Source organism: Eubalaena glacialis, chromosome 3 (genome assembly GCF_028564815.1).
Source record: "Eubalaena glacialis isolate mEubGla1 chromosome 3, mEubGla1.1.hap2.+ XY, whole genome shotgun sequence".
In the NCBI taxonomy this organism is placed as follows: domain Eukaryota; kingdom Metazoa; phylum Chordata; class Mammalia; order Artiodactyla; family Balaenidae; genus Eubalaena; species Eubalaena glacialis.
The window spans coordinates 163,694,043-163,717,875 of NC_083718.1; the positions used below are offsets into that span (position 1 = coordinate 163,694,043).

At 38.6% G+C, this 23,833-nt stretch overlaps 1 protein-coding gene across 1 annotated transcript in view; it reads left to right on the forward strand.

Moving 5' to 3' along the window:
* RHBDL2 (rhomboid like 2) overlaps positions 1-21,215 on the forward strand; it is a 56,077-nt gene extending 34,862 nt beyond the window's left edge. Inside the window, exons 4-8 of the mRNA XM_061186756.1 lie at positions 1,722-1,834; positions 13,906-14,006; positions 15,975-16,035; positions 20,207-20,268; positions 21,036-21,215. Of these exons, the coding sequence (XP_061042739.1) occupies positions 1,722-1,834; positions 13,906-14,006; positions 15,975-16,035; positions 20,207-20,268; positions 21,036-21,215 (517 nt within the window). The remainder of the gene's footprint in view (positions 1-1,721; positions 1,835-13,905; positions 14,007-15,974; positions 16,036-20,206; positions 20,269-21,035) is intronic.
* Positions 21,216-23,833: the final 2,618 nt, after the last annotated feature.

The following is a 23,833-nucleotide window of genomic DNA, read 5'->3' on the forward strand; positions in this document are numbered from 1 at the left end:
GAAAGAGTGCTTGGGGTGATTCTTTGGGGTTTTGTGCTATTAGTCACTTTGTCCTCACACTGTTCCCAGAGGACAGGATGGGATAGCTTTCTTTGAACTTCTTGTTCCAATTCACAAGGTGCACATATTTCAAAAACCTGTTTATGTCTGAGGTCTCCATAAGATTGCTATAACTGTCCTGGCTAGACTGTTCTGTGCTGAATTACGTGTTCCTTCTCACATGTCTTTGAAGATGGCTTGTACAGTGATAGTTGTGGCTGGATGCACATGTGGCCTAAAGGTAAGTAATCTGTTCTGTAGGGTTTGCCCAGAGAACCCCTTCAATGGTCTGCTGGATATCTGTTAAGTAAATTAGAATTCAAAAACACAATCCCTAAAACTAATATGAAAGTGGCTGCACTTTGTGGAAGTTTCAACACCTGTGTTATATTTTAACTTTTTGGTTTAACCCAAAATCTCTTAAAAAAAAAATAAAGCATTGTGCTACATGGCAAGTAAATTAAGGATTACTGTAACGTGGGAATTTGCTAAATTACATTCAGAGATTCTCCAGAGATGCTTGTGGGGTTTGACAAGTAAAATAATGTGAATTTCACTTAAAAATATTTTCCCCTATTTAAAAAATATAATAAAAAGCATCTGTACTCAAAAATGTTATATGCAAATTATGGTACATGGGAGATACCAACTTTAGCTACTGTTACTAGGTAAACTTTTTTTTTTTCATTCTGGTAAACTTGAAAAAAAAAACCTCTTTAATGTAGAACTGGGAATGAAATTTCTCTTCCCATCTGTTTCATTAAAGACTATCCTGAACTTCCAAGACAGGTTGTTTAAAAATCTGTTGAAATTTCGGGGCTTCCCTGGTGGCGCAGTGGTTAAGAATCCGCCTCCAAACGCAGGGAACACGGGTTCGAGCCCTGGTCCACGAAGATCCCACATGCCGCTGAGCAACTAAGCCCGTGCACCATAACTACTTTGCCTGCGCTCTAGAGCCCGCGAGCCACAACTACTGAAGGCCGCGAACCTAGAGCCCGTGCTCCGCAACAAGAGAAGCCACCGCAATGAGAAGCTCACGCACCGCAAGGAAGAGTAGCCCCCGCTCCCCGCAACTAGAGAAAGCCCGCGCTCAGCAACAAAGACCCAACGCAGCCAAAAAAAAAAAATCTATTGAAATTTAAACTCAACATGAGTGAATTAGTATTTTCTCAGTACTACTGTGCAACCAAAACAAAAGCAGATGCTGAAGCTGACATATGATGGCAGTTGTCATCTAAACCCCGTAAGCGCAAGCTTATTTTCCTTAAAGAAGCCTCATTGCTCTTTGTTTGACATTATCAGTAATTGTTGTAAAACAGAGCTTATAAAATAAATGTATACTTCTGGGACTTCCCTGGCGGTGCAGTGGTTGAGACTCCGCACTTCCACTGCAGGGGGCACGGGTTCGATCCCTAATCCGGGCACTAAGATTCCACATGCCTCACGGTGCGGCCAAAACAAAGAACGAAAGTGTACTTCTTAAATGTCCTTTTATCTGCTTTACATATTGAAGCTTCATGTAAGATTTTATTTTTTAAAAAAGTCGCCTAAAAAAATTGGAAAGTGGAATTCAAGTTAAGCAAGTTCTTAACTAGAAACAACACATCAATGCCTGTTAATCTCCCAAGGAAATAACTGCCTGGGCTAATCATAATATTTGACAACTGTGTTTGTCTCTGCAGAGTTCAGCACATCCTGGGGAATCTTGTTATGCAGCTCGTTTTGGGTATTCCCTTGGAAATGGTCCACAAAGGCCTCCGCGTGGGGCTGGTGTACCTGGCAGGAGTGATCGCAGGTTAGTGTTCTGAATGCAACACAGAATCAACACCTCTGGACTCTTAGGAGGTAATAAACAAAGGTAATAAACATTTAAATCAAGATTTGTTGCATTCCTCATATGTGCTAGGGTACCTGATAAGTTAGGAAATACGTTAATTAGAGATAAGATAAGCGTATAGAGAGGTCTTTGTGCCCATTCTCAGGTACGTCACAGTCACACAGGTTTTGCGCCATTGGAAACTGAGTAGTTTGGTGTTCAGGTGTATATATTGGATAAAGGACCAAAGCCAGAAGGTCCTTATTTGTCAAGACTAATGATTTGGGGAAATAAGATGATCAAGATTGCATTTAAGAAAGATAACTTCAAGAGAATGTTGAGAATAGCTAAAGGGACCCAAAGACTGGGTAGGGACTATCCCCCGGGCCTAGCAGCATATGCCAATGATCTCTCATACTGGGTGTGCCAAAGATGATTCATTAGGGTGTGGGCAGAAAATATCAGAACTCCTATCTATCCATTTATTTATTAGAAACTTTAAAAAATTAAACTTTTTATTTTGAGATAATTATAGATTTACACTGTAAGAAATTAAGTACCTAGAGGTCCCATGTACCCTTTAACCAGTTACCCACAATGGTAACAGCTTGCAAAACTATAGTACGGTATCCTAATCAGGATATCTACACTGATACAAAGTACAAAATATTTCCAACACCACAAAGATTCCTCACAGTTGCATTTTTACAGCCATACCCTCTTCTCTCCCACCCCTTACATGTTCCTTTGCCCCTGGCAACCACTAATCTGTTCTGTGTCTATCATTTTCTCACTTCAAGAATGTTATATAAATAGAATAATACAGTATATAGCCATTTAGGATTAGCCTTCTTCGCTCAGCATAACTCTCTGGAAATTCATGTAGGTTGTTGCATGTTTCAATAGTTCATTTTTATTGCTGAGTAGTATTCCATGGTGTGGATGGAAAACCACCACACGTTTAATCCTTCACTCATTGGAGGACATTCCAGTTTTGGGCTATTACAGATAAAGTTGCTATAAACATTTGTGTACAGGTTTTTGCAAACATAAGTACAGTTTTGTGAACATGAGTTTTCATTTCTCTAGGATAAACGTCCAAGAGCAAGTTGGTTGGGTTGTATGGTAGTTGTATATTCAGTTTTTTAAGAACCAGCCAAAATGTTTTCCAGAATGGCTGTTTCATTTTACTTTCCTCCCAGGTTTGTGTAAGTGATTCAGTTTTCTGCATCCTCACCAGCATTTGTCACTATTTTTAATTAATTAATTAATTAATTAATTAATTAATTAATATTTTTGGCTGTGTTGGGTCTTCGTTGCTGCTCGCGGGCTTTCTCTAGTTGCCGCGAGCGGGGGCTACTCTTTGTTGTGGTGCACAGGCTTCTCATTGCGGTGGCTTCTCTTGTTGCGGAGCACGGACTGTAGGAATGCGGGCTTCAGTAGTTGTGGCACACGGACTCAGTAGTTGTGGTGCACGGGCTTAGTTGTTCCGCGGCATGTGGGATCTTCCCGGACCATGGCTCGAACCCATGTCCGCTGCATTGGCAGGCGGATTCTTAACCACTGCACCACCAGGGAAGTCCCTGTCACTATTTTTAATTTTAGCTGTGCTCACACGTGTGTGATCTCATCATGGTCTTAATTTGCATTTCTCTAATGGCTAATGATGTTGAACATCTCTTCATGGGCTTATTTGCCATCTGTGTATCCTCTTCAGTGAAACGTCTGTTCATGTCTTTTGCCCACTATCTAAATAATTAGATTTTTTTTAACTGTTGAATTTTGAGAGTTCTTCATATATTCCAGATCCCAGTCCTTTATCAAATATGTAGTTTACAGATATTCTCTTTCAGTCTGTAGCTTGTGTTTTCATTGTCTTAACAGGGTCTTTCACAGAGCAAAAGTTTTTAATTTTGATGAAGTCCAGTTTATCAAGTTTTCCTTTTATGAATCGAGCATTTGGTGTCATGTCTAAGAACTCCTCACCGAGCCCTAAGTTTTGAATATTTTCTCCTATCTTATCTTCTAAAGTTATGTTTTGCACTTTACATTTAAGTATGTGATCTGTTTGAGTTGGTTACTTTTTGTATAAAGTGTGATGTTTAGATTTTCTTTTTGTTTGTTTATTTGCCTATGGATATCCAAATACTCTGGAATAATCTGTTGAAAAGACTATTCTTCCTTCACTGAGTTGCTTTTATACCTTTGTCAAAAATCGGTTGGCTGTAGTTTTGTGGAACAATTTCTGGGTTCTCCTTTTTGTTTCATTGATCAATGTGTCTACCCCTCCACCAATACCACATAGTCAGTACCACTGTAGCTATATAATAAGTCCTGAAATCAGTGAGAGGGATTCCTCTCACTTTTTGCTCATTTTAAAGATTATGCATTTTTCTTTTACATAAAGATGGGTGTCTAATTTTCTTTTTTTTCTGTGATAACAAAAAGCTTTCAGTAGTAAGCTACTTAACAGATGTTGCTGAAAAGACAAACAAAATATGTCTCTTCAAAGGCATAACAGTATATTTCTCTTAAGGAGTGATAATGTAACAACTTTTCCAAAAATACTCATGCTATGAAAGGGGCATTTTGAAAACTGGTCAATGGAAATCATTCCATCATTATGTGATTTTGCTCCTGAAGAAGATGCAATAACTCTCACAAGTTCACACTTAAAAAGCCAGGAAACAATTTTCTCAACTGATTTAAAATTTCTCAGTGAAGAGTTTTAGTGGGTTTTTAAACTTATTGACTGTAACACTTTCTGATTAGTTTGCAAGAACAAATGACTGATGTTAGGGAAGGTGGGAATTAATCGCCACATGACAACAAAAGTTTTGCATAATTGGAATAAGTATAGGCAATGATGCAATTCTTCCATTTGAAACTGGACATTGTTTTTAAATTTTATATTTTGGTAATGACAGTGATTAAGAGAAAACTTCCACGGAAAATAATTGAACTTAGAAGTATATCTTTGCATTTCTGTGTCATGATATTTAACCAGGATTTTTAAAAATAATGAAGCTTATTTAATAACACTGCTCACTGAAAGATCTTCTTTTTAAAGACTATTTTTTAGAGCAGTTTGGGGTTCACAGCAAAACTGAGAGGATGCTATCGAGATTTCCCATTCATCCCCTGCCCCCACACAGGCACAGTCCCCTCCATTATCGACAGAATGGTACACTCATTAAAACTGATTAACCTGCATTGATGTATCACAATCAACCAAAGTCCATGAAAACTAGGGTTCACCCTTGGTATTGTACAGTCTATGGTTTTGGACAAATGTATACTGACATGTATCCATCATCACAGTATCATACAGAGTAACTGCGCTATCCTAAAAATCCTCTATGATCCACCCATTCATCCTTCCCCATCCCCCAACCCCTGGCAACCACTGATCTTTTTACTGTATCCATCGTTTTCCTTTTCCAGAATGTCATATAATTGGAATGTCATATAATTGGAATCATACAGTAAGTAGCCTTTTCAGATTGGTTTCACTTAGTAATATGCATTTAAGTTTCCTCCATGTCTTTTTATTGCTTGATAAGAATTTTTTATATCATTAATGAAGTAAAAATAATTTAAAAATATTGTGTAACCAATATATCCCATCCTTTAAAATTCTGTTTTTGTGTTTTTAAACACATATACATGTAGTGGTACATATACATGTAATTTATAAGTGAATATACCTATACTGCAGTGGTACATATACATGTAATTTGTAAGCGAATTTACCTATACTGCAGTGGGTAGTTGTATTAGTTTCCTAGGGCTGCCACAGACTGGATGGCTTAAAACAGTAGAACTGCATTGTCTCACAGTTCTGGAGGCTAGAAGTCTGAATCCAGGTGTCAAGGGCCATGCTCCCTCCGGAACCTATGTGGGAGAATCTGTCCTTGCCTCTGCCTGGCTTCTGGTGGTGGCCATCCGTCTTTGGAGTTCCTTGCTTTGCAGCTGCAGCATTTCAACCTCTGCCTCCATTGTCATATGGCGTTCTCCCTTCATGTGTCCCTGTCTCCTCCTCTTATAAGGACACGGTCATGTTGGTTTAGGGGCCCACCATACTCCAATATGACCTCGTCTTAACCAGTCACATCTGCAACAATCCTATTTCTACATAAGGTCACATTCCGAGGTGCTGGGGGGTTAGGACTTCAACATATTTGGCGGGGTGGGGGGGACACCATCTGACCCATGGTGGTGCTCAAAATTTTACCCATCACAACTGTGCCTGCTTCCCAGAGCAGCAGGGACAGAGAGCAGGAAACCATCGTGAGACATGGTAAAGAGATAGGCTTGGCCAGGCTTAGTGATGCAGCTCCCCATCCTACTTCCCTCCTACCTTTGTGGATCCTGTTCTTCCACCTCCTCCTTCTGTTCCTGCACACACCCGTATTTCCTGGCTCCAGCATCTATACCTGTTTCTCCCACAGCTTGATTTCAACCTGTGGAATCAGCTCTGCCCCAGTTTCAGAGTAGAGAGAGAGGAGAGAACGTGAATAACCTGTTCACATCCTCTGCCTATTTTTGCAATAACTTTTGGCAGGTATCTCTTTGCCATGCCAGTCTCTCCTTCACGCTGCTGCTGGTCACCTTCCTCAAACACAGATTAGATCATATTACACCCTTCCTAAAACATTTACAGTGGCCGATAGAAAGCTGAAATGTCCAAGATTGCTCTGCGTTACCCTCCACTGTCTGGCTCCACTGCCTTTCATTCTTTTCTTCTTCTTCTTCTCCTCCTTCTCCTTCTTCTTTTTTAAGGAAGAATAAACTTCTTTATTATGTTTTAAAAAAAGAAATTATATATGAAGAGGTTAGAGGGAGACGACGTAAAACTTTTTTAAAGTCACTTTTGAGGCGTGATTGACATACAAAATTTTGTACGTATTTAATGTATACAACTTGATGAATTTGGACATAAGTATACACCCGTGAACTCATCACCACATTCTATGCTGTAAACATATCTATCACCTCTGAAAGTTTCTTCCTGCTCAGTGTCTTTCTTGCTTTGCTTTTTTTTTTTTAAATGAGGGAAGCAGTAATACTCTATTTTTACCTTTTGACCCCTTTCATCCATTTCTCCCATTGCTTTGCTTTTTTCCTAGATTCCTTCATATGTAACATCATTTTAGTTTCCCTACCCTTGCTCCTGGCAAAGTGTGGTCTTGAATTAGCAGTATTGGTATCAACTGGGACCTTGTTAAAACGCAGAATTTTGAGCCCCACACCAGACCTACTAACTTGCATTTGAACAAATCCACAGGTGACTAGTAAAGATTGAGGCGCGCTGGCCTGCACTCCGCTCAGGGTCCCCCAACCTGACTGACGGTCAGAAGCACCTGGAGAGCTTGTTACAACTAAAGTTATTCAGATCCCACCCAGATCTACTGAATCAGAATCTCTGAGAGCATGGCCCTAGGATCTGTGTTCTTTTGTTTTTCTGTTTAGTGAGGTATAATTGACGTATAATAACTGCTGATGTTTTGATATGTGTATATAACCATGAAACTATCACCACAGTCAAGGTAATGAACGTTACTCCCCCCCACAGTTTCCAGTAACCTGTTGGAATCTCACCTTCCTGCCTCTCTCTGTCCTTCCCTCACCTTCCCCTGGCAACCACTGATTATCATAGGTTCAGTTGTATTTTCTAGAATTTTATATAAATGGAATCATGGAGTATTCTTTTTTTTTTTTGTCACTTCTGTTATTCAGCATAATTATTCTGAGGTTTGTCCATGTTGTTGTGTGTATGAATAGTTGATTCCTTTTTGTTGCTGAGTAGTATTTCATGGTGGGAATATACAGCAATTTGTTTATCCATTCTCCTGTTGATGGACAAACAACAGGGTTGTTTGTTGTTTGTTGTTTGTTTGGGTTGTTTCCAGTTTGGGGCTATTACAGATGAAGCTACTGTGAACACTGGTGTACAGTCTTCGTGTGGACAAATGTTTTCAGTTCTCTTTGGTAAATACCTAGGAATAGAATGGCTGGATTCTATCATGGGGTTACTTTTAACTTTTAAGAAACTACCAAACTTTTAAAATAGCTCTACTGAGATATAATTCATATACCATACAGTTCACCCATTTAAACTGTATAATTCAATGTTTTTTAATTAATTTACAGGGTTATGCACCCTTTATCACAATCTAAATTTAGAATATTTTTGTGCCCCAAAGAAACCCTGTGCCCATTAGCAGTCACTCCCCACTCCTCACCCCAAATCCCTTCCCCAGCCTTAGACAACCACTAATCTACTTTCTGTCTCTTTAGATTTACCCATTCTGCACATTTCATATAAATGGAATCATAAAATGTGATCTTTTTTGACTTTTTTTTCCACTTAGCTTAATGTTTTCATCCTTCATCCATGTTGGAGTGTGTATAAGTACTTCATTCCTTTTTATTGCTGGACCACATTCCATTGTATGGATATACCACATTTTCTTTATCCATTCACCATTTGGTGGACATTTGGGTTGTTTACACTTTTTGGCTATTATTAATAATACTGCTATAAACATTTGTGTACAAGTTTTTGTGTGGATCTCTTGTGTATATACCTATGAGTGGAATTATTAGGTCGCATGGTAACAAAGTGGTACCATTTTACATCCCCACCATAAGTTCCAGTTCCTCCATATACTCATCAACACTTGGTATGGTCAGTCTTTTAATTTTAGCCAATCTGTTGGGTATATAAAGGTATCTCATTGGGTTTAAATTTGCATTTCCTAATGAGAATGATGGTGAGCATCTTTTAATGTGCTCAGTTGCTATCCATATATCTTATTCAGTAAAGTATCTGTTTAAATCTTTTGCCCATTTAAAAATTGAATTACGGGGACTCCCTGGTGGTGCAGTGGTTAAGACTCTGCGCTCCCAATGCAGGGGGCCTGGGTTCGATCCCTGGTCAGACAATTAGGTCCCACATGCATGCCACAACTAAGGGTTTGCCTGCCACATCTAAGGAAGCCCACATGCTGCAACTAAGGAGCCCGCCTGCCGCAAATAAGACCCAGCGCAACCAAATTAAAAAAAAATTGAATTGCATTCCTTTACATTCCTTATTATATATTATTATTACAATTTTTTTTTTTTTTTTGGCTGCATTGGGTCTTCATTGCTGCATGTGGGCTTTCTCTAGTTGTGGCGAGTGGGGGGCTACTCTTCATTGCAGTACGCGGGCTTCTCATTGTGGTAGCATCTCTTCTTGCAGAGCATGGGCTCTAGGCACTTGGTCTTCAGTAGTTGCAGCATGCGGTCTCAGTAGTTGTGGCATGCAGGCCCTAGAGTACGTGGGCTTCAGTAGTTGTGGCACGTGGGCTCGTGGGCTCTAGAGCACAGGCTCAGTAGTTGTGGCACACGGGCTTAGTTGCTTTGCGGCATGTGGGATCTTCCCGGACCAGGGATTGAACCCTTGTCCCCTGCATTGTCAGGTGGATTCTTAGCCACTGTGCCACCAGGGAAATCCCTATTACAAGTTCTTTATCACATATGTGACTTACAAATATTTCCTTCTAGTCTGTTGCTTGTCTTTTCATTCTCTTAACAGTATCTTCTGAAGAGTCAAATTTTTGAATTTTGATTAAGTATAATTTATCAGTTTTTAAATTTTAGGAATTATGCTTTTAGTGTCATATTTAAGAAATTTTGCCTAGCCCAAGGTCACAAAGATTTTCTCTGTGTTTTGTTCTAGAAGTTTTATAATCTTAGGCTTTACATCTAGGTATACGATCCATTTTTATACATGGTGCAAGATATGGATTGAAGTGTCACTTTTTTGAATGTAAATATCTAACTGTTCCAGCATCATTGGTTGAGAAGACAATCCTTTCCTTACTGAATTGCCTTTGCATCTTGTCAAAATCAGTTGTCTGTATATATGTGAGTTTATTTCTGGACTTTCTGTTGTGTTTCCCTCATATATTTGTATATCTTTACACCAATACCATACTGTCTTGATTACTGTAGTTTTCTATTAAGTCTTGAAATTGGGATGTGCCAGTGCTCCAACTCTGCTCTTTTTCAAAGTTGGTTTGGTTATTCTAGGTCCTTTGCATTTCCATGTGAACTTTAGAATCAGTTTGTCAATTTCTACAAAAAAGTCTACTGGGATTTTGATTTGGATTGCAATGAATCTTTAGATCAACTTGGGGAAAATTGACATTTTAACAATATCGTAGTCTTCCAACCCATGAACAAGGTATAGACTTCTATTTATTTAGGTCTTTCAAAATTCCTTTCAACATCTTTTTTAGTTTTCAGTGTTTAGGTCTTGCACATTTTTTGGGTCAGATTTATTTCTATATTTCATATTTTTGATGTACTGCAAATGGTACTATTTTTAAAATTTCTACTTCTGATTTTTCATTGCTATTACATAGAAATACAGTTGATTTTTTGTATATTGATCTTGTATCCTCCAACCTTGATAAATTCACTTATTATTCCTAGTAGTTAGTCTAATAGTTTAACTGTTAAACAATGAACTTCTAAAGAGATTTAAATAATAACAAAATCTTGTATATTTGCCCACGTCCTTACCATTTCTAATGCTCTTCATTCCTTTGTGTAGCTCCGTATTTCCATCTGATTTTTTTTTTGTCTTCCTGAGGATTTCCTTTAACATTTCTTTTAGCATGGGTCTGTTAGTCATCAATTCTTCCAGCCTCTGTATGTCTGAAAAAAAAATCTTTATTTTGCCTTCATTTTTGTAATATATTTTATTAGGTTTGGAATTCTAGCTTGACACTATTTTTCTTTCAGTACTTTAAAATGTTGCTCTAGTGTTGTTTTCTCATTTGCATTGTTTCTAATGAGAAATCTGTTGTCATCCTTATCTTTGTTTCTCAGTATGAAGCATGTCTTTTTGTTCTGGATGCTTTTAAGACTTTTAACTGTTTTGAGAATGTGATTTTGTTATGCCTTGGTGTGCTTTTCTTCACGTCTCTTGTGTTTGGGATTTGTTGAGGTTCTTGGATCTGTGGGTTTATAGTTTTCATAAAACTTTGGAAAAACTTTGGCCATAATTTCTTCAAGTATTTTTTTCTGTATCTGCTTTCATTCCTCTTTTCTGGGGACTCCAATTATGTATTTATTATTATACATATCAGAAGACTGCTTGAAATTGACCTATAGCTCATTAATGCTTATGCATTTTAAAAAATATTCTTCTCTGTGTGTTTTATTTTGGATAGTTTTATTGCCATGTCTTTATGTTCACTAATCTTTTCTTCTGAAATGTCTAATCAGCCAATCAACTGAACAAGTTTATGTTTTCATTTTAGACATTATAGTTTTCATCTTTAGAAGTTTGATTTGAGCCTGTTTCATTTCTTATATAGTGCTATTTAACTTTTGAACATATAGAATGTAGTTGTAATAATTATTTATTGCCCTTACTTGTTGAATCTTACACCTGTGTCAGTTTTGGTAGTTTTTTTTTCTTTTTTAATTGAAGTATAGTTGATTTACAATATTGTGTTAGTTTCAGGTGTACAGCAAAGTGATTCAGATATATACATATATATATATATATATTTTTTTATTTTTTCCAGATTCTTTTCCCTTATAGGTTACTACTAGATATTGAGTATATTTCCCTGTGCTATATAGTAGGTCCTTGTTAGTTATCTATTTTATATATAATAGTGTGTATATGTTAATCTCAAACTCCTAATTTATCCCTCCCCCCTTCCCTTTTGATAACCATAAATTTGTTTTCTATGCCTGTGTGTCTATTTCTCTATTGAAAATAAGTTCATTTGTATCATTTTTTAAAGATTCCATATAAAGCAGAAACTAACACACCATTGTAAAGCAATTATACTCCAATAAAGATGTTAAAAAAAAAAGATTCCACATATAAGTGATATCATATTTGTCTTTCTCTGTCTAGCTTACTTCACTTAGTATGATAATCTCTATGTCCATCCATGTTGCTGCAAATGGCATTGTTTTCATTCTTTTTTTATGGCTGAGTACTATTCCATTGTGTATGTATACCACTTTTTTTTTTTACCTCATCTTCTTTATCCATTCATCTGTTGATGGACATTTAGGTTGCTTCCATGTCTTGGCTATTGTAACTAGTGCTGCAGTGAACATTGCAGTGCATGTATGTTTTCAAGTTGTAGTTTTCTCTGGATATTTGCCTAGGAATGGGATTGCTGGATCATATATGGTAACTCTTTTTTTAGTTTTGGTAGGTTTTTTTGTCTGTTTGTTTTTGTTTTTTGTTTTCTGGCTGTGCCACATGGCTTGTGGGATCTTAGTTCCCCAACCAGGGATTGAACCCAGGCCCTCAGCAGTGAGAGCTTGGAGTTCTAACCACTGGACCGCTAGGGAATTCCCAGTTTTGTTAGGTTTTAATTGATTTTTTTCTCTTCATTATGTGTCATATTTTCCTGCTTCTTTGCATGTCTGACAATTTTTGTCTGGATGCTAGACATTTTATCTTTGGATGGTGGATATTATTATATTCCTATAAACATTCCTTAGATTTGTTCTGTAACTCAGTTAAGTTACTTGGAAGCAGTCTGAACTCTAGCTGCCTGGATCTATATGGACCTAGACTCTAGACTCTGTCTCATCAACTTAAAGTTTACTGTGATCTGCCTAGGTTCCCCCTTCATGTACTGCAGCCTACAGTCTCTCTCAAGGCAGTAAGCTGGGCAATTAGTCAACTCATCTTATTTATTTCTTGTTTCTCAGGACTCACTGTCCTTTGTTATCTGATGTCCAGTATCTTGAAGACCATTGTTTCGTGTATTTTGTCCACTGCTTTCAGCTGTTTCAAGCAGGAGGAAAAATTTTATCCTTGTTACTTCACTGTGGCCAGAAGTGGACATCTGTATTTTAAAAATAAATTTCTCATGATTAAGACACAACCACCCAGCCCTAGTTTGCAGGTTAACATTTGAAAACCACTGCTTTAATCCTAATGGACTACTTCTCACTGATCTTCAGTCATCCATATAACTTTGTTTCTATGTCTTTGCTATTCTAGATCCCCAAGTCCTGACCTTCTTCCCCCTTGTTTTCCCTGTCCAATCTTAAAGGGTCTTCAGAGTTTAATCAAAATGCTGTCTCCCTCCTCTCAGAGTAGCAGGGCTTCCACCTCTCTGCTGAGAAAGTCATTCTTCCCTAAATGCTTCCATGGCAAATTTATTACATTAAAAAAAAATCATAGTAGTTGTTATATTCTGCATTTTATGATAACCGTTTGCTCATCCATTTGTAAGATTCCTAAGGTCAGACACTGTCTTTTTTGCATAAAGTAGGTATTGTATTGTATTGTATCCTAAGGAATGAAGGAGGGCCTTGAAGGCAAGAGAATGAGTAATAGAACTAAGCAGTACAGAGAGAACACCTCAGAGTTTCATAAGGTGGTTCTAAAGTCTTGTTTTGGTTCAGGCAATATAAGATTGGGTTAGCAAATAGGTTTCATCTTGCCTGGTGAATGTGACTGAATAGTATGTTAAGAAGGATTCTGAGACCACATCTTGACTCCATGAGAAAGCTAGCCTTTAGATAATAAAATGTTGGAATGTCTCAGGTATTTTGATAGTTTTGGCTGAACATGTAGGATATTTTGAAACAATGGCTAACAAGTATAAAATACATGTCACAGAGTGTTCTAAGCATAATGCACATATAAACTCATTTACTTCTCCTGACAACCCATTGAGGTAAGTCTATTAATACCCCCATTTTGTAGACAGGGAAACTAAGGCACAGAGACTTTAAGAAACTTGCTCAAGTCACAGTTGGTTATTCTGGCTCCAGAGCCTGTGTTTTTGTCACCGTTATACTGTCTTCATATTGAACATTTAATGTTTCATAAAAATTGAGGGAGTTAGCCCACATAGCTATACTTTTCTAGTATGGAAGGGACAAAGTGAATTTGTTGTTTGTTAATATAATTGTCCAAGCTTCCCCAACTTTTACCTTAGATTAGAAAGATTTATCCTTCATGATTTTTATAGTCATATCTGATTCTTTGTGTTTTATTTCTTTAGGATCTCTTGCCAGCTCCATCTTTGACCCACTCAAATCTCTTGTGGGTGCTTCAGGAGGAGTCTATGCTCTGATGGGAGGCTATTTCATGAATGTTCTAGTGGTAAGAACTTTGGGAGTGGAATCTATGGACCTTAAATTTTTTTTTTTTTAAACAATTACTGGTATTTGGTTCAGGGGATCTTCATTTATCAATATTTACTAAGAACACATCTTCCATTTGGCCACAAGAGTTTTCCTTTCATATTTTATCTTTATTTTTTCCCCCGATCTCAAAAATAATGAATATTAAATAAAATTGAAAAATAGGAAGTCAAAGTTCCCAATTTAGTATCTGTTAACAGTTTCATATACATCCTTTCAGACATTTTCTATGTGTATTCAAAATTCTACCAATAGTAATGCTACAAAAATGGAACTACCCTTATATTGTTCTGCATCTTAACATAAAGTATCCTATCTACTCAGGGCAGTATACAGAAATCCAGCTCAGTATTTTCAGGCGCTCCACATCACGCTCTATATAGCTGTATCCCGACATTTAATCCTTAATTGAAAAGAAATCTCGGGTGATTACAGCTTTTCACATTTCAAAATAATGCTGTAAGGGATGTTCTTTCACACCTATCTTTTTGCATTTGTGTGATTCTTTTTTTAATTTATTTATTTTTTTAATTTTTATTTTATTTTTGGCTGTGTTGGGTCTTCGTTTCTGTGCGAGGGCTTTCTCTAGTTGTGGCGAGCGGGGGCCACTCTTCATTGCGGTGCACGGGCCTCTCACTGCCGCAGCCTCTCCTGTTGCGGAGCACAGGCTCCAGATGCACAGGCTCAGTAGTTGTGGCTCACGGGCCCAGTTGCTCCGCGGCATGTAGGATCTTCCCAGACCAGGGCTCGAACCCGTGTCCCCTGCATTGGCAGGCAGACTCTCAACCACTGCGCCACCAGGGAAGCCCCTGTGTGATTCTTTTTGCAGGTAAATTCCTAGAAGTGGATTTACTGGGTGAAGGCTTTACATTTTCATTGATAAATGCCTCCAAAGTTGCATACCATTTTACACGCCCATGATACAGTATGTGAGATGCCAACCACTTTTTAAAACAGGCTAAAATCCTGACTAAATTAACCCTTTAACCACATAGGTGTGCTTTAAAGATACTTTAGGAGGAAGAAATATGAATCAATTAAAAAACTGTTCAAAAAATAGAAGTCATTTAGAAAAATGTTTTTCAAACTTTGCATTGCAACCCATTAGTGGTTGTGAACACAGCTGAAAGGATTGTGAAAATCCCTTTACAAACAAAAATTTCAGTACACATCACGTGTAATAAGGATAAGTACTATTTGATTTATGTGTGTTATGTAAATTATTTCTTACTGTAGGTCATGGTCACAACAATTTGAAAATAACTGATTTAGAATAAACACAGCTATTTCAGCATCTCTACTCTCTGGGAAGAGAGTTCACTTGAAAGGGAAGGGAGAGGTAACGGGCTGAAGTGGGAGTGTCTTTCTGAGTCTGCTCTGTCCTCTAGTAACACACGAGGGTACTGCAAGCTGGTGTGAGATTTTTCAAAGCTAAAATCCAACTGGGTTGTTTTGGGACCGACATTTAAAATTTTTTGAAATTATCTAAAAAAATAAAGGTAATACTCAAATTTTAGTTGTCTTTGCTAACTCCTACTTAGAAAGAGGGTAAAGATGTATCAAATGATATTAACCAAAAAACTTGGAAATATTTCATCAGATTTAGTTTGACAGCATGCATTAACTACCTATCTATGACATATTAAGTGTTGATTTTTTATTACTTATATTTAGATTATTTCCTGCTAATAAAATTGTGTCTACTTTATATCAAGGAATTTAATATCATGTTTCATTTTCACTCCAAAGTGCACCAGCATTGTGCTTCCCAAATACATTTGAAAACTGGGCTGTTACACCGATGCTTTGTTTTGCAAATATTTGACACTCACACTTTATTTTAAATGATAAAGCAGATGAAGGGGGAGGACAGTTGAAGTTTCATTTGCCAATAGATAGCTTATATTATTATTTATCTCTTTGCAAGAATTTTCGAGAAATGATTCCTGCCTTTGGAATTATCAGACTACTCATCATCGTCCTTATAAGTAAGTGTGTTTTGTGAACACTTCACACCTTCAATTTTATGGGTTCAACCTTCAGAAAGCCTTCTCACATTTCCCAAACACTAACAAGTAGGATGACCATCAGCCTAGAGTCAGAAAGAATGGTTCGGCTTCATAGCCCTAAGCAGAAAGGTGTGAATGGAGTTTTCACAGACCCTGGTGGGTGGTTCTTAGAAGTGCCTCTGTTTCTTCTGGAGTGCAGGGAGTCAAGAGAGTAGGGCTCGAGGCACTCTGTCCACTTCAACCACAATACCATCGTTTATGGATTAAAAAAAATATATATATATATTTAAAAATATTTATTTATTTATTTATCTTTGGCTGCGTTGGGTCTTCGTTGCTGCACGCAGGCTTTTCTCTAGGTGCGGCGAGCGGGGGCTACTCTTCGCTGCAGTGCGCGGGCTTCTCATTGTGGTGGCTTCTCTTGTTGTGGAGCACGGGCTCTAGGCGCACGGGCTTTAGTAGTTGTGGCGCATAGGCTTAGTTGCTCTGCGGCATGTGGGATCTTCCCGGACCAGGGCTCGAACCCGTGTCTCCTGCATTGGCAGGCGGATTCTTAACCACTGCAGCGCCAGGGAAGCCCCTGGATTTTAAAAATTTTTTATTAAAAAAATTTTTTTATTGGAGTATAGTTGATTTAAAATGTTGTGTTACTTTCTGCTGTCATTTATGTTTTATATACTGGATTTTTCTTGTTCACACATTAGATTCTGCGTATGATTTTGTCAGAAAGGGAAAGCTTGAAAACCATTCATATCATCCATTTTCTTCCTCAATTTCAGATTAAAAAAAAAAAAACTGATCTAGGATATAAGCATGGAGTGCTGGCTGAGGATTGAAGATGAGAGCAGAGGTGAAGGAAGAGAGGGGTCAGGGAACTAGGAGCATGACTGATGTGGCTTTGGAAATCTCCAAGAATGATAGTCTAGAATTACATGTTGAAAGAACTTAGGAAGAATGTTCAATCTGGAGAAGAGGTGGAATTTTAGGCGGGTCTGAAAGTCAGGATTTTGGATGGGTGGCAGGCCATACAGAGTAGAAGCAAACAAGAGTGAAGGCAGGGCTGGTAACTTGTATTTCTGGATCTGCTCCTGCTGAAGCTGTATCTGCATGGAGGGTGCGGGGAGAAGGCTGACCCTGGGGCCAGACTGTTGGCTCAGACTTGAAGGCCAAGACAGAAGTGACACTTGATACAGGCTAAGCTTTTGGCTGTCCACATAGTAGGAAAAAATGATTCTGCAAATTGGTATCAAGAGTTCAAAAAAGAGACTAAATTAAGTGGATGAACAGTTTAACTGTAAAAACAAGATTTCATCCTGAGAGAAAAGAAGTGACTTGTTTCTAGTTTATACCATACCATATATACTGTTTTTCTCCATAAGAAATCCAAAAAGTGAGGGAAACTAGTCAGCACAGAAAGGAGGACAGATGCCTGGGAGTTAGTTAGGAGAGTTGCTGTACAGGCAGAGCCATCTGAGTCACAACCAGAACCAAGGGACAAGTCCTTAGACAGAAAAATATTCTTACACAAGTTACCTGGGTCATCAGTCAATCTATTTCTTTCAGGTAATTATGAATGACTTTTGTAAAATAAGCCTCAAACCCTCAGTGAGGAAAAGGTTTTAATACTCTAATACCCTTTAATATTGGAGTAAAAGCCCTTTCCTCATGCACAGGGTTATCTCCAAATACGGTTTATGTAACATTCTGTCATTCTTTCTTTTCTTTTTTTAATTGGGGTATAGTTGCTTTAAACATTCTGTCATTCTTGAGGTAAGTAATACAATCACTGAATGATGTGCTTTTATTATATCCTACAAACATAGGTAGGACACACTAACATCAACCTTCCCCACAGGCCATTTCTGAAAGTTCCTTGGCCTGGTTTACCTACTATTGAAAATGAGAGAAGTTAGAACAAACTCCGGATTAATGAAATACAAGTACATTTTAATTTTAAACATGTTTCCTTGGGAAAATGTATAGTTTGTTTTTTTTTTAATGGTAAATATTATTCCTAATTGTGAAGGACAATTGGCCCTAGGACCTTCCTTCATTAAGCATTATTTGTTGGATCTATTTTCTAACAAAACAACTGAGCTTCCCTGGAAAAGGTTCAGGAAATCTCACATTTTCATCCTTCAAAAAAATCCATATAAAGGCAGCTCCCTTAAAATGAGTGTCAAATTTTATTGAAGACAATGATTTGGTTTATTGGAATGAGGGCTTCTTTTCAGGTGGGAAGACAGGTCTCAGTTTAGAGACTGCAGCAGCTTAGAAGTAAACTCCCCTGGGAAGCAGAAAGGGCCAGGCCAGGTAAAGGGCCAGGTAAGTCAGAAGGGGCCAAAACAAGAGAGAAATCGAATTGCTAAGGCTTACAAAGAGTTTTTGAAAGGAGGTCTCCAACTGTGGAAGACTAGACCAAAGTAACTGTTTCCAGTAAGTCAACCCTATTTTCCAGCAGTGGTTTTCTTATACTTTCCTCGTCCTATCTCGTTATTTACACTGGATCAGGAATTGCAAATGATCGAAAAAACAATATAGCCACATTTATCCAGCATTTTGTGTGATAGTCATTTACAATTAAATTAACATTGAGTACTTCTCCTCGACCTCAATTTCTATCCAGTGACTTCAGTGTCAATACTGTATTGAAAGGGAAACTAGCCAGAACACATGGTCCTGATGCTGTTTTCCCAAAGGCAAGGACTAGGTCTTTCTCTCTCCTAGGACATTCACTAAGTAGAGCACAGGGAATTGGGGGATGGGTGTGGAATGTGACAGCTGCAGGAGATGTTTCCAAGTGCACATGTAGGGCAGAGTTCTTCTAAGCCAAGAAACCTGGAAGCTCTTTTAGCATCAGAGGTCTGACTTATTTGAGGAATGTCTAAGTTCTGGCTCTCACTGTTCCATTAGAAGATGTGGACTCATTTCCTTTTTTGGCCCATCTTCTGTACTCCTGATGGTAATCAGAGGCGATTAGTGTGGTGGGTGAGAGTGAAGCCTCCCACAGTCAGACTGCTTAAGGTTCAAATCCCACTACTGCCTCTGAGATGGGCGGCCTTGGGCAAGTACTTAACCTCTGTGTTTTGGTTTATGTATAAAACGCCACCGTCATTCCTCACTTGGGTTGCTGCAGTAGTAGTAATTAGCTTGTCTGCTTGCTCCTGTCTTTGCTTCCTTAGAGTATGTTTCCTATACAGCAGCCAGAATCATCTTTTAAAAACATAAGTCAGACACGTCACTCCTGTGCTCAAAAGCTTCAAAGCGTAAAAGTCAAAGTCCTTACAATGGTCTATAAGGGCCCTACATGATCTGCATCTGCTTCTGTTTGATCTCATCACCTACTACTTTATCCCTAACTTTAGTCCAGAATCACCTGAAGGTCTTGTTAAAACACAGACTGCTGAGCCCTACCTTTAGAGTTTCTGGTTCAGTAAGTCTGGGGTGGGCCTGAGAATTTTCATTTCTAGTAAGTTCCCGGTGATGCTGGGATCCCCAGTGGGGCAGGGAACCATCCTTTGAAAACCACCTATGCAACCAGATCAACTGCTTTGGTATTCCTCAAACACACCAGGTACGGATGGTCCTGCCTTAGGGACTTCGCACTTCCCTCTGCCTAGAGGACTCTTACTTCAAAGGTCAGCATGGCTTGCTCCCTTATCTCTATCAAATGCCATATTCTCCTTGAGATCCTCCCTGACTCTCCAGTTAAAAATCACACCCTACTCCCAGCATTCCCAATTCTCCTTCTTCTCTTTGTGTGTTCTCCATAGCACTAAGCACCATTTGACAATACTGTATGTTTTACTTATTCATTTGCCTTCCCCAACTAGACTTTCAGTTCCATGAGGCAGTCTGATCTGTTCACGGCAGTATCTCCACCATCTATAATAGTGCCTGGCACATGGGAGATAATCAATAAATACTTGTTGGATCAATACATTTATAAAATGGGATAATGATAGTACCTATTTCATGGGGTTGTTGTGAGGATTAATGATGGAGGTTAGTACATGTAAAACTCTTAGAACAGTACCTAGCACAGAGTAAGTCTCAATAAACGTTGCTACCGTTGCTAGAGGGGAACCAAAAATAACTGGCGCACTATTTTGGAGATCGTGGGGCTTCACTGGGCTGTTTTCCCTTCTAGTTGTGTCGGACATGGGATTTGCTCTCTACAGAAGGTTCTTTGTCCCTGCAAATGGGTCCCCGGTGAGTTCAGTTTATTATTTTTTAAATTACCTATCATATCAATAGCTAAAAAGGGTCACCAAATAGGGGCAACAATTCTGAGATTTAGGGCAGTCAGTTTTACACTTGGAAGTTAAGAAAATTCCTGAGGAAATCAGCCTTTTGGATTGTCCTTTTCACTTCTCTCTCTCATAGCCCTGACAACTGGCTCTAGTTCTCTGCACCTGCTATACTGGTAGCTGTTCCAAAAAACAGGAGTGAAGGGACTTCACAGAGAATAAAATGCAGATTGGAAAGCAGCAATAGTTTGGGTCCAGATGAATTTACAATAAAAAGAAAACTGACAAAGATTTCCAGTTTTATTGAAATTGGTCTTTGAATTTGGTAGTTTCCGTTTGACTATCTGTGTGTATTTTTTAATTTAGACATTCCATTTATGTGGGATCAGATTATGCTCCTATAGAGATCCCTCATGGCACCTCAACTCTTACTCTCTTGGTTGGCCTTATATAGAACCATCCTAAACGCAATGATGACCAAGAATAAAGAGAAATGATGGCTCTGTCTTGTGTACTCAGAGTCAGTGAACTGATATTTTTTTTAGCTTTGCATGATTTGGAATATCTCCTCTCTGTGCACATGGAGTTTTTTTGTCTCTTTTGTCTCACCACCTTGCTGTTCAGACTTTTAAGACTCTTTGACTGGGATGGTATTTGTTTTTTAAACAGCTGAAATATGCAATTAACATTTTCTTCACTTATTCCCATTTTTTCCCCTTTTTTCTCAAGGTGTCTTTTGCAGCTCACATTGCAGGTGGATTTGCTGGAATGTCCATTGGTTATACCGTGTTCAGCTGCTTTGATAAGGCACTGCTGAAAGATCCAAGGTTTTGGATAGCAATTGCAGCTTATTTAGCTTGCATCTTATTTGCTGTGTTTTTCAACATTTTCCTATCCCCAGCGAACTGACTTGCCCCTAACACAAACCAATCAATAAAAGGAGCCATCTGGAAAAAACCGGAGAACTCTCTATGAAGAAACAGAGAAGTCCCAGCAAATGCTAACAATTTTATAAAGAGGACAAAACACCCCTGAAGTCGTCCGTTTCAAAGACTGCTTACAAAAGGAGTTAGGGTTTAAGGAAGGGTCTCTTCTGAGTGCATGAGGGGGAAGAGGAAGAAAGAAAAGGTAAGGGAAGTGAGAACTAAAGATTGGCTCTTTCCCAGGTGTGCTGCGTGAGGGTATGTATCCTCTAAAAGAGACTTGCTCTCCTAGGAGGGTATACTATAGAGATTGCTTGATAGAATCCACAAATAATGTTCTATGCTGAAAATAAAAACTTTTCACATCTGTCAGACTACTGATTATCACTTTCCATCACTGTTCGAGTCAATAAGTCACTGTTTGGGGTGCTTTATATGCATTATTGCTCATCTTTTTAACAACCCAGAAAGGCAGCTATTACTCTGTATCTTAGAGAGGAGGATATGGGAACTCTTAAAAAAAATCAAGTAACTTGTCTAAGAGGGGGCAGGATTTAAAGGTTGGTAATGACTTGACAGCCCATATTCTCCTGTCCTCCTGGTATATCAGTGCTGTGTTCCCCAAATACCAAAAGTTTATTGTATCATGGTGGGGTTTCCCTGGTGGCGCAGTGGTTAAGAATCCACCTGCCAATGCAGGGGACACGGGTTCGAGCCCTGGTCCAGGAAGATCCCACATGCCGCAGAGCAACTAAGCCTGTGCGCCACAACTACTGAGCCTGACGCTCTAGAGCCTGTGAGCCACAACTACTGAGTCCACGCGCCACAACTACTGAAGCCCGCACGCCTACAGCCTGTGCTCCGCGACAAAAGAAGCCACCGCAATGAGAAGCCTGCGCACCGCAATGAAGAGTAGCCCCCACTCGCCGCAACTAGAGAAAGCCCGTGCACAGCAACAAAGACCCAACACAGCCAAAATAAATAAATAAACAAATAAATAAATTTATTTTTAAAAAATAATATCATGGGAGTATGGGAAGAAACATTTCTAAGGGTGTACCAAGAATGGTAGAAATACCTTATAGAAGAATTCTCTGGATTGCTAGTTTAAGATTCAAATAGTGTGGGCAACTAAGCCCTTGCGCCACAACTACTGAGCCCGCGTGCTGCGACTACTGAAGCCCGCTTGCCTAGAGCCCGTGCTCTGCAACAAGAGAAGCCACTGCAATGAGTAGTCCCACTCACTGCAACTAGAGAAAGCCCATGTGCAGCAACAAAGACCCAACTCAGCCAAACAAAACAAAAAAGATTTGAATAGTGTGTCTAGGATCCCAAGGAACCTGGAACTATCTTTCTCGTGCACACTATGTACCTGGACTCTTTTCGGAGTCTCATCTATGATAAGATTCTCATCCTTTACGTGGCTAGTGGCTCTTCTATGAGTGGGTATTTACAAAAGGTAAAATGTCATCTGAAAGCTGGGATGCCTGTGTCCTTTTCTTGTATGGAACCCAGATTGCTGGCCATTCTTTTTCCAAAATAGTAGTTTTAGGTCACCTGAATGCAGGAAATACAATTTTTTCTTCTTTTATCATAAGCATGTTTTATTTAAAACCCACCTAAACATGTTGCTGTATTCTGAAAGGAGAATACATGCTTAATTAGATATAGTGAGAAAAGTAGTATTTTAGCATTTTGAGAAAAGCTGATCTGGGATTTGTTTCAGAATTCTTTAAAATTTGAGTATGAGAATACAGTTATGTTCTTGGTTAAACAAAGAACTTAAAAGAAACTCTTTTACCTTTCCACCCCAACCCTGCTCTTTTCCCTTGTGATGACCATTGTCAACAGTTGGGTGTATATTCTCCTAGACCTTTTTCGACTCAGGATGAGCAGAAAGGGAAATGGCTTTCAGTTGATGGCTGACTCACTCATTGCATTGAACTTCACTGAATCTGCTCTATACCCCGCAAGGGATAAATTCAGAGAACAAGTTGAAGATGACTTTGGTATAACTTCTCAAAGCATGATTTGCTTCTCAGATTTACCTAAACTAAGAAAGGTTTGGGTTAATCTCGCTGTTTTAGCTATTTAAATGTACATATGAAATGAAGGTTTTTAACAAGATAAATGAGATCATACTACATGTATTGTTCTGTAACTTGTTTTATAATATGACTTAGGGATCTTTCTGTTAGTTCCTAGAGATCTTTATTCTCTGAATTGTTAATGATAAAGATGTACTATAGTTTATTTAACCATTCCTCTATTGAACACTTAAGTTGTGCTGATTTTGTATTATTACCAACAGTGCTATGTGAACATCCTAGTATGTGCAGTGTGTCTTTGAGAATGAATGAATGAATGGATATTTCAAGCATCCAGAAGCAGAAATGCTATGTTAATTTTGATAGATTTAAACTACTTTTTTTTTTTTGGCCGTGCCACATGGCTTGTGGGATCTTAGTTCCCCGACCAAGGATTGAACGTGGGCCATGGCAGTGAAAGCTCCAAGTCCTAACCACTGGACCACCAGGGAATTCCCTAAATTACCTTTTTAAAAATTAATTAATTAATTAATTAATTTTTGGCTCAGTTGGGTCT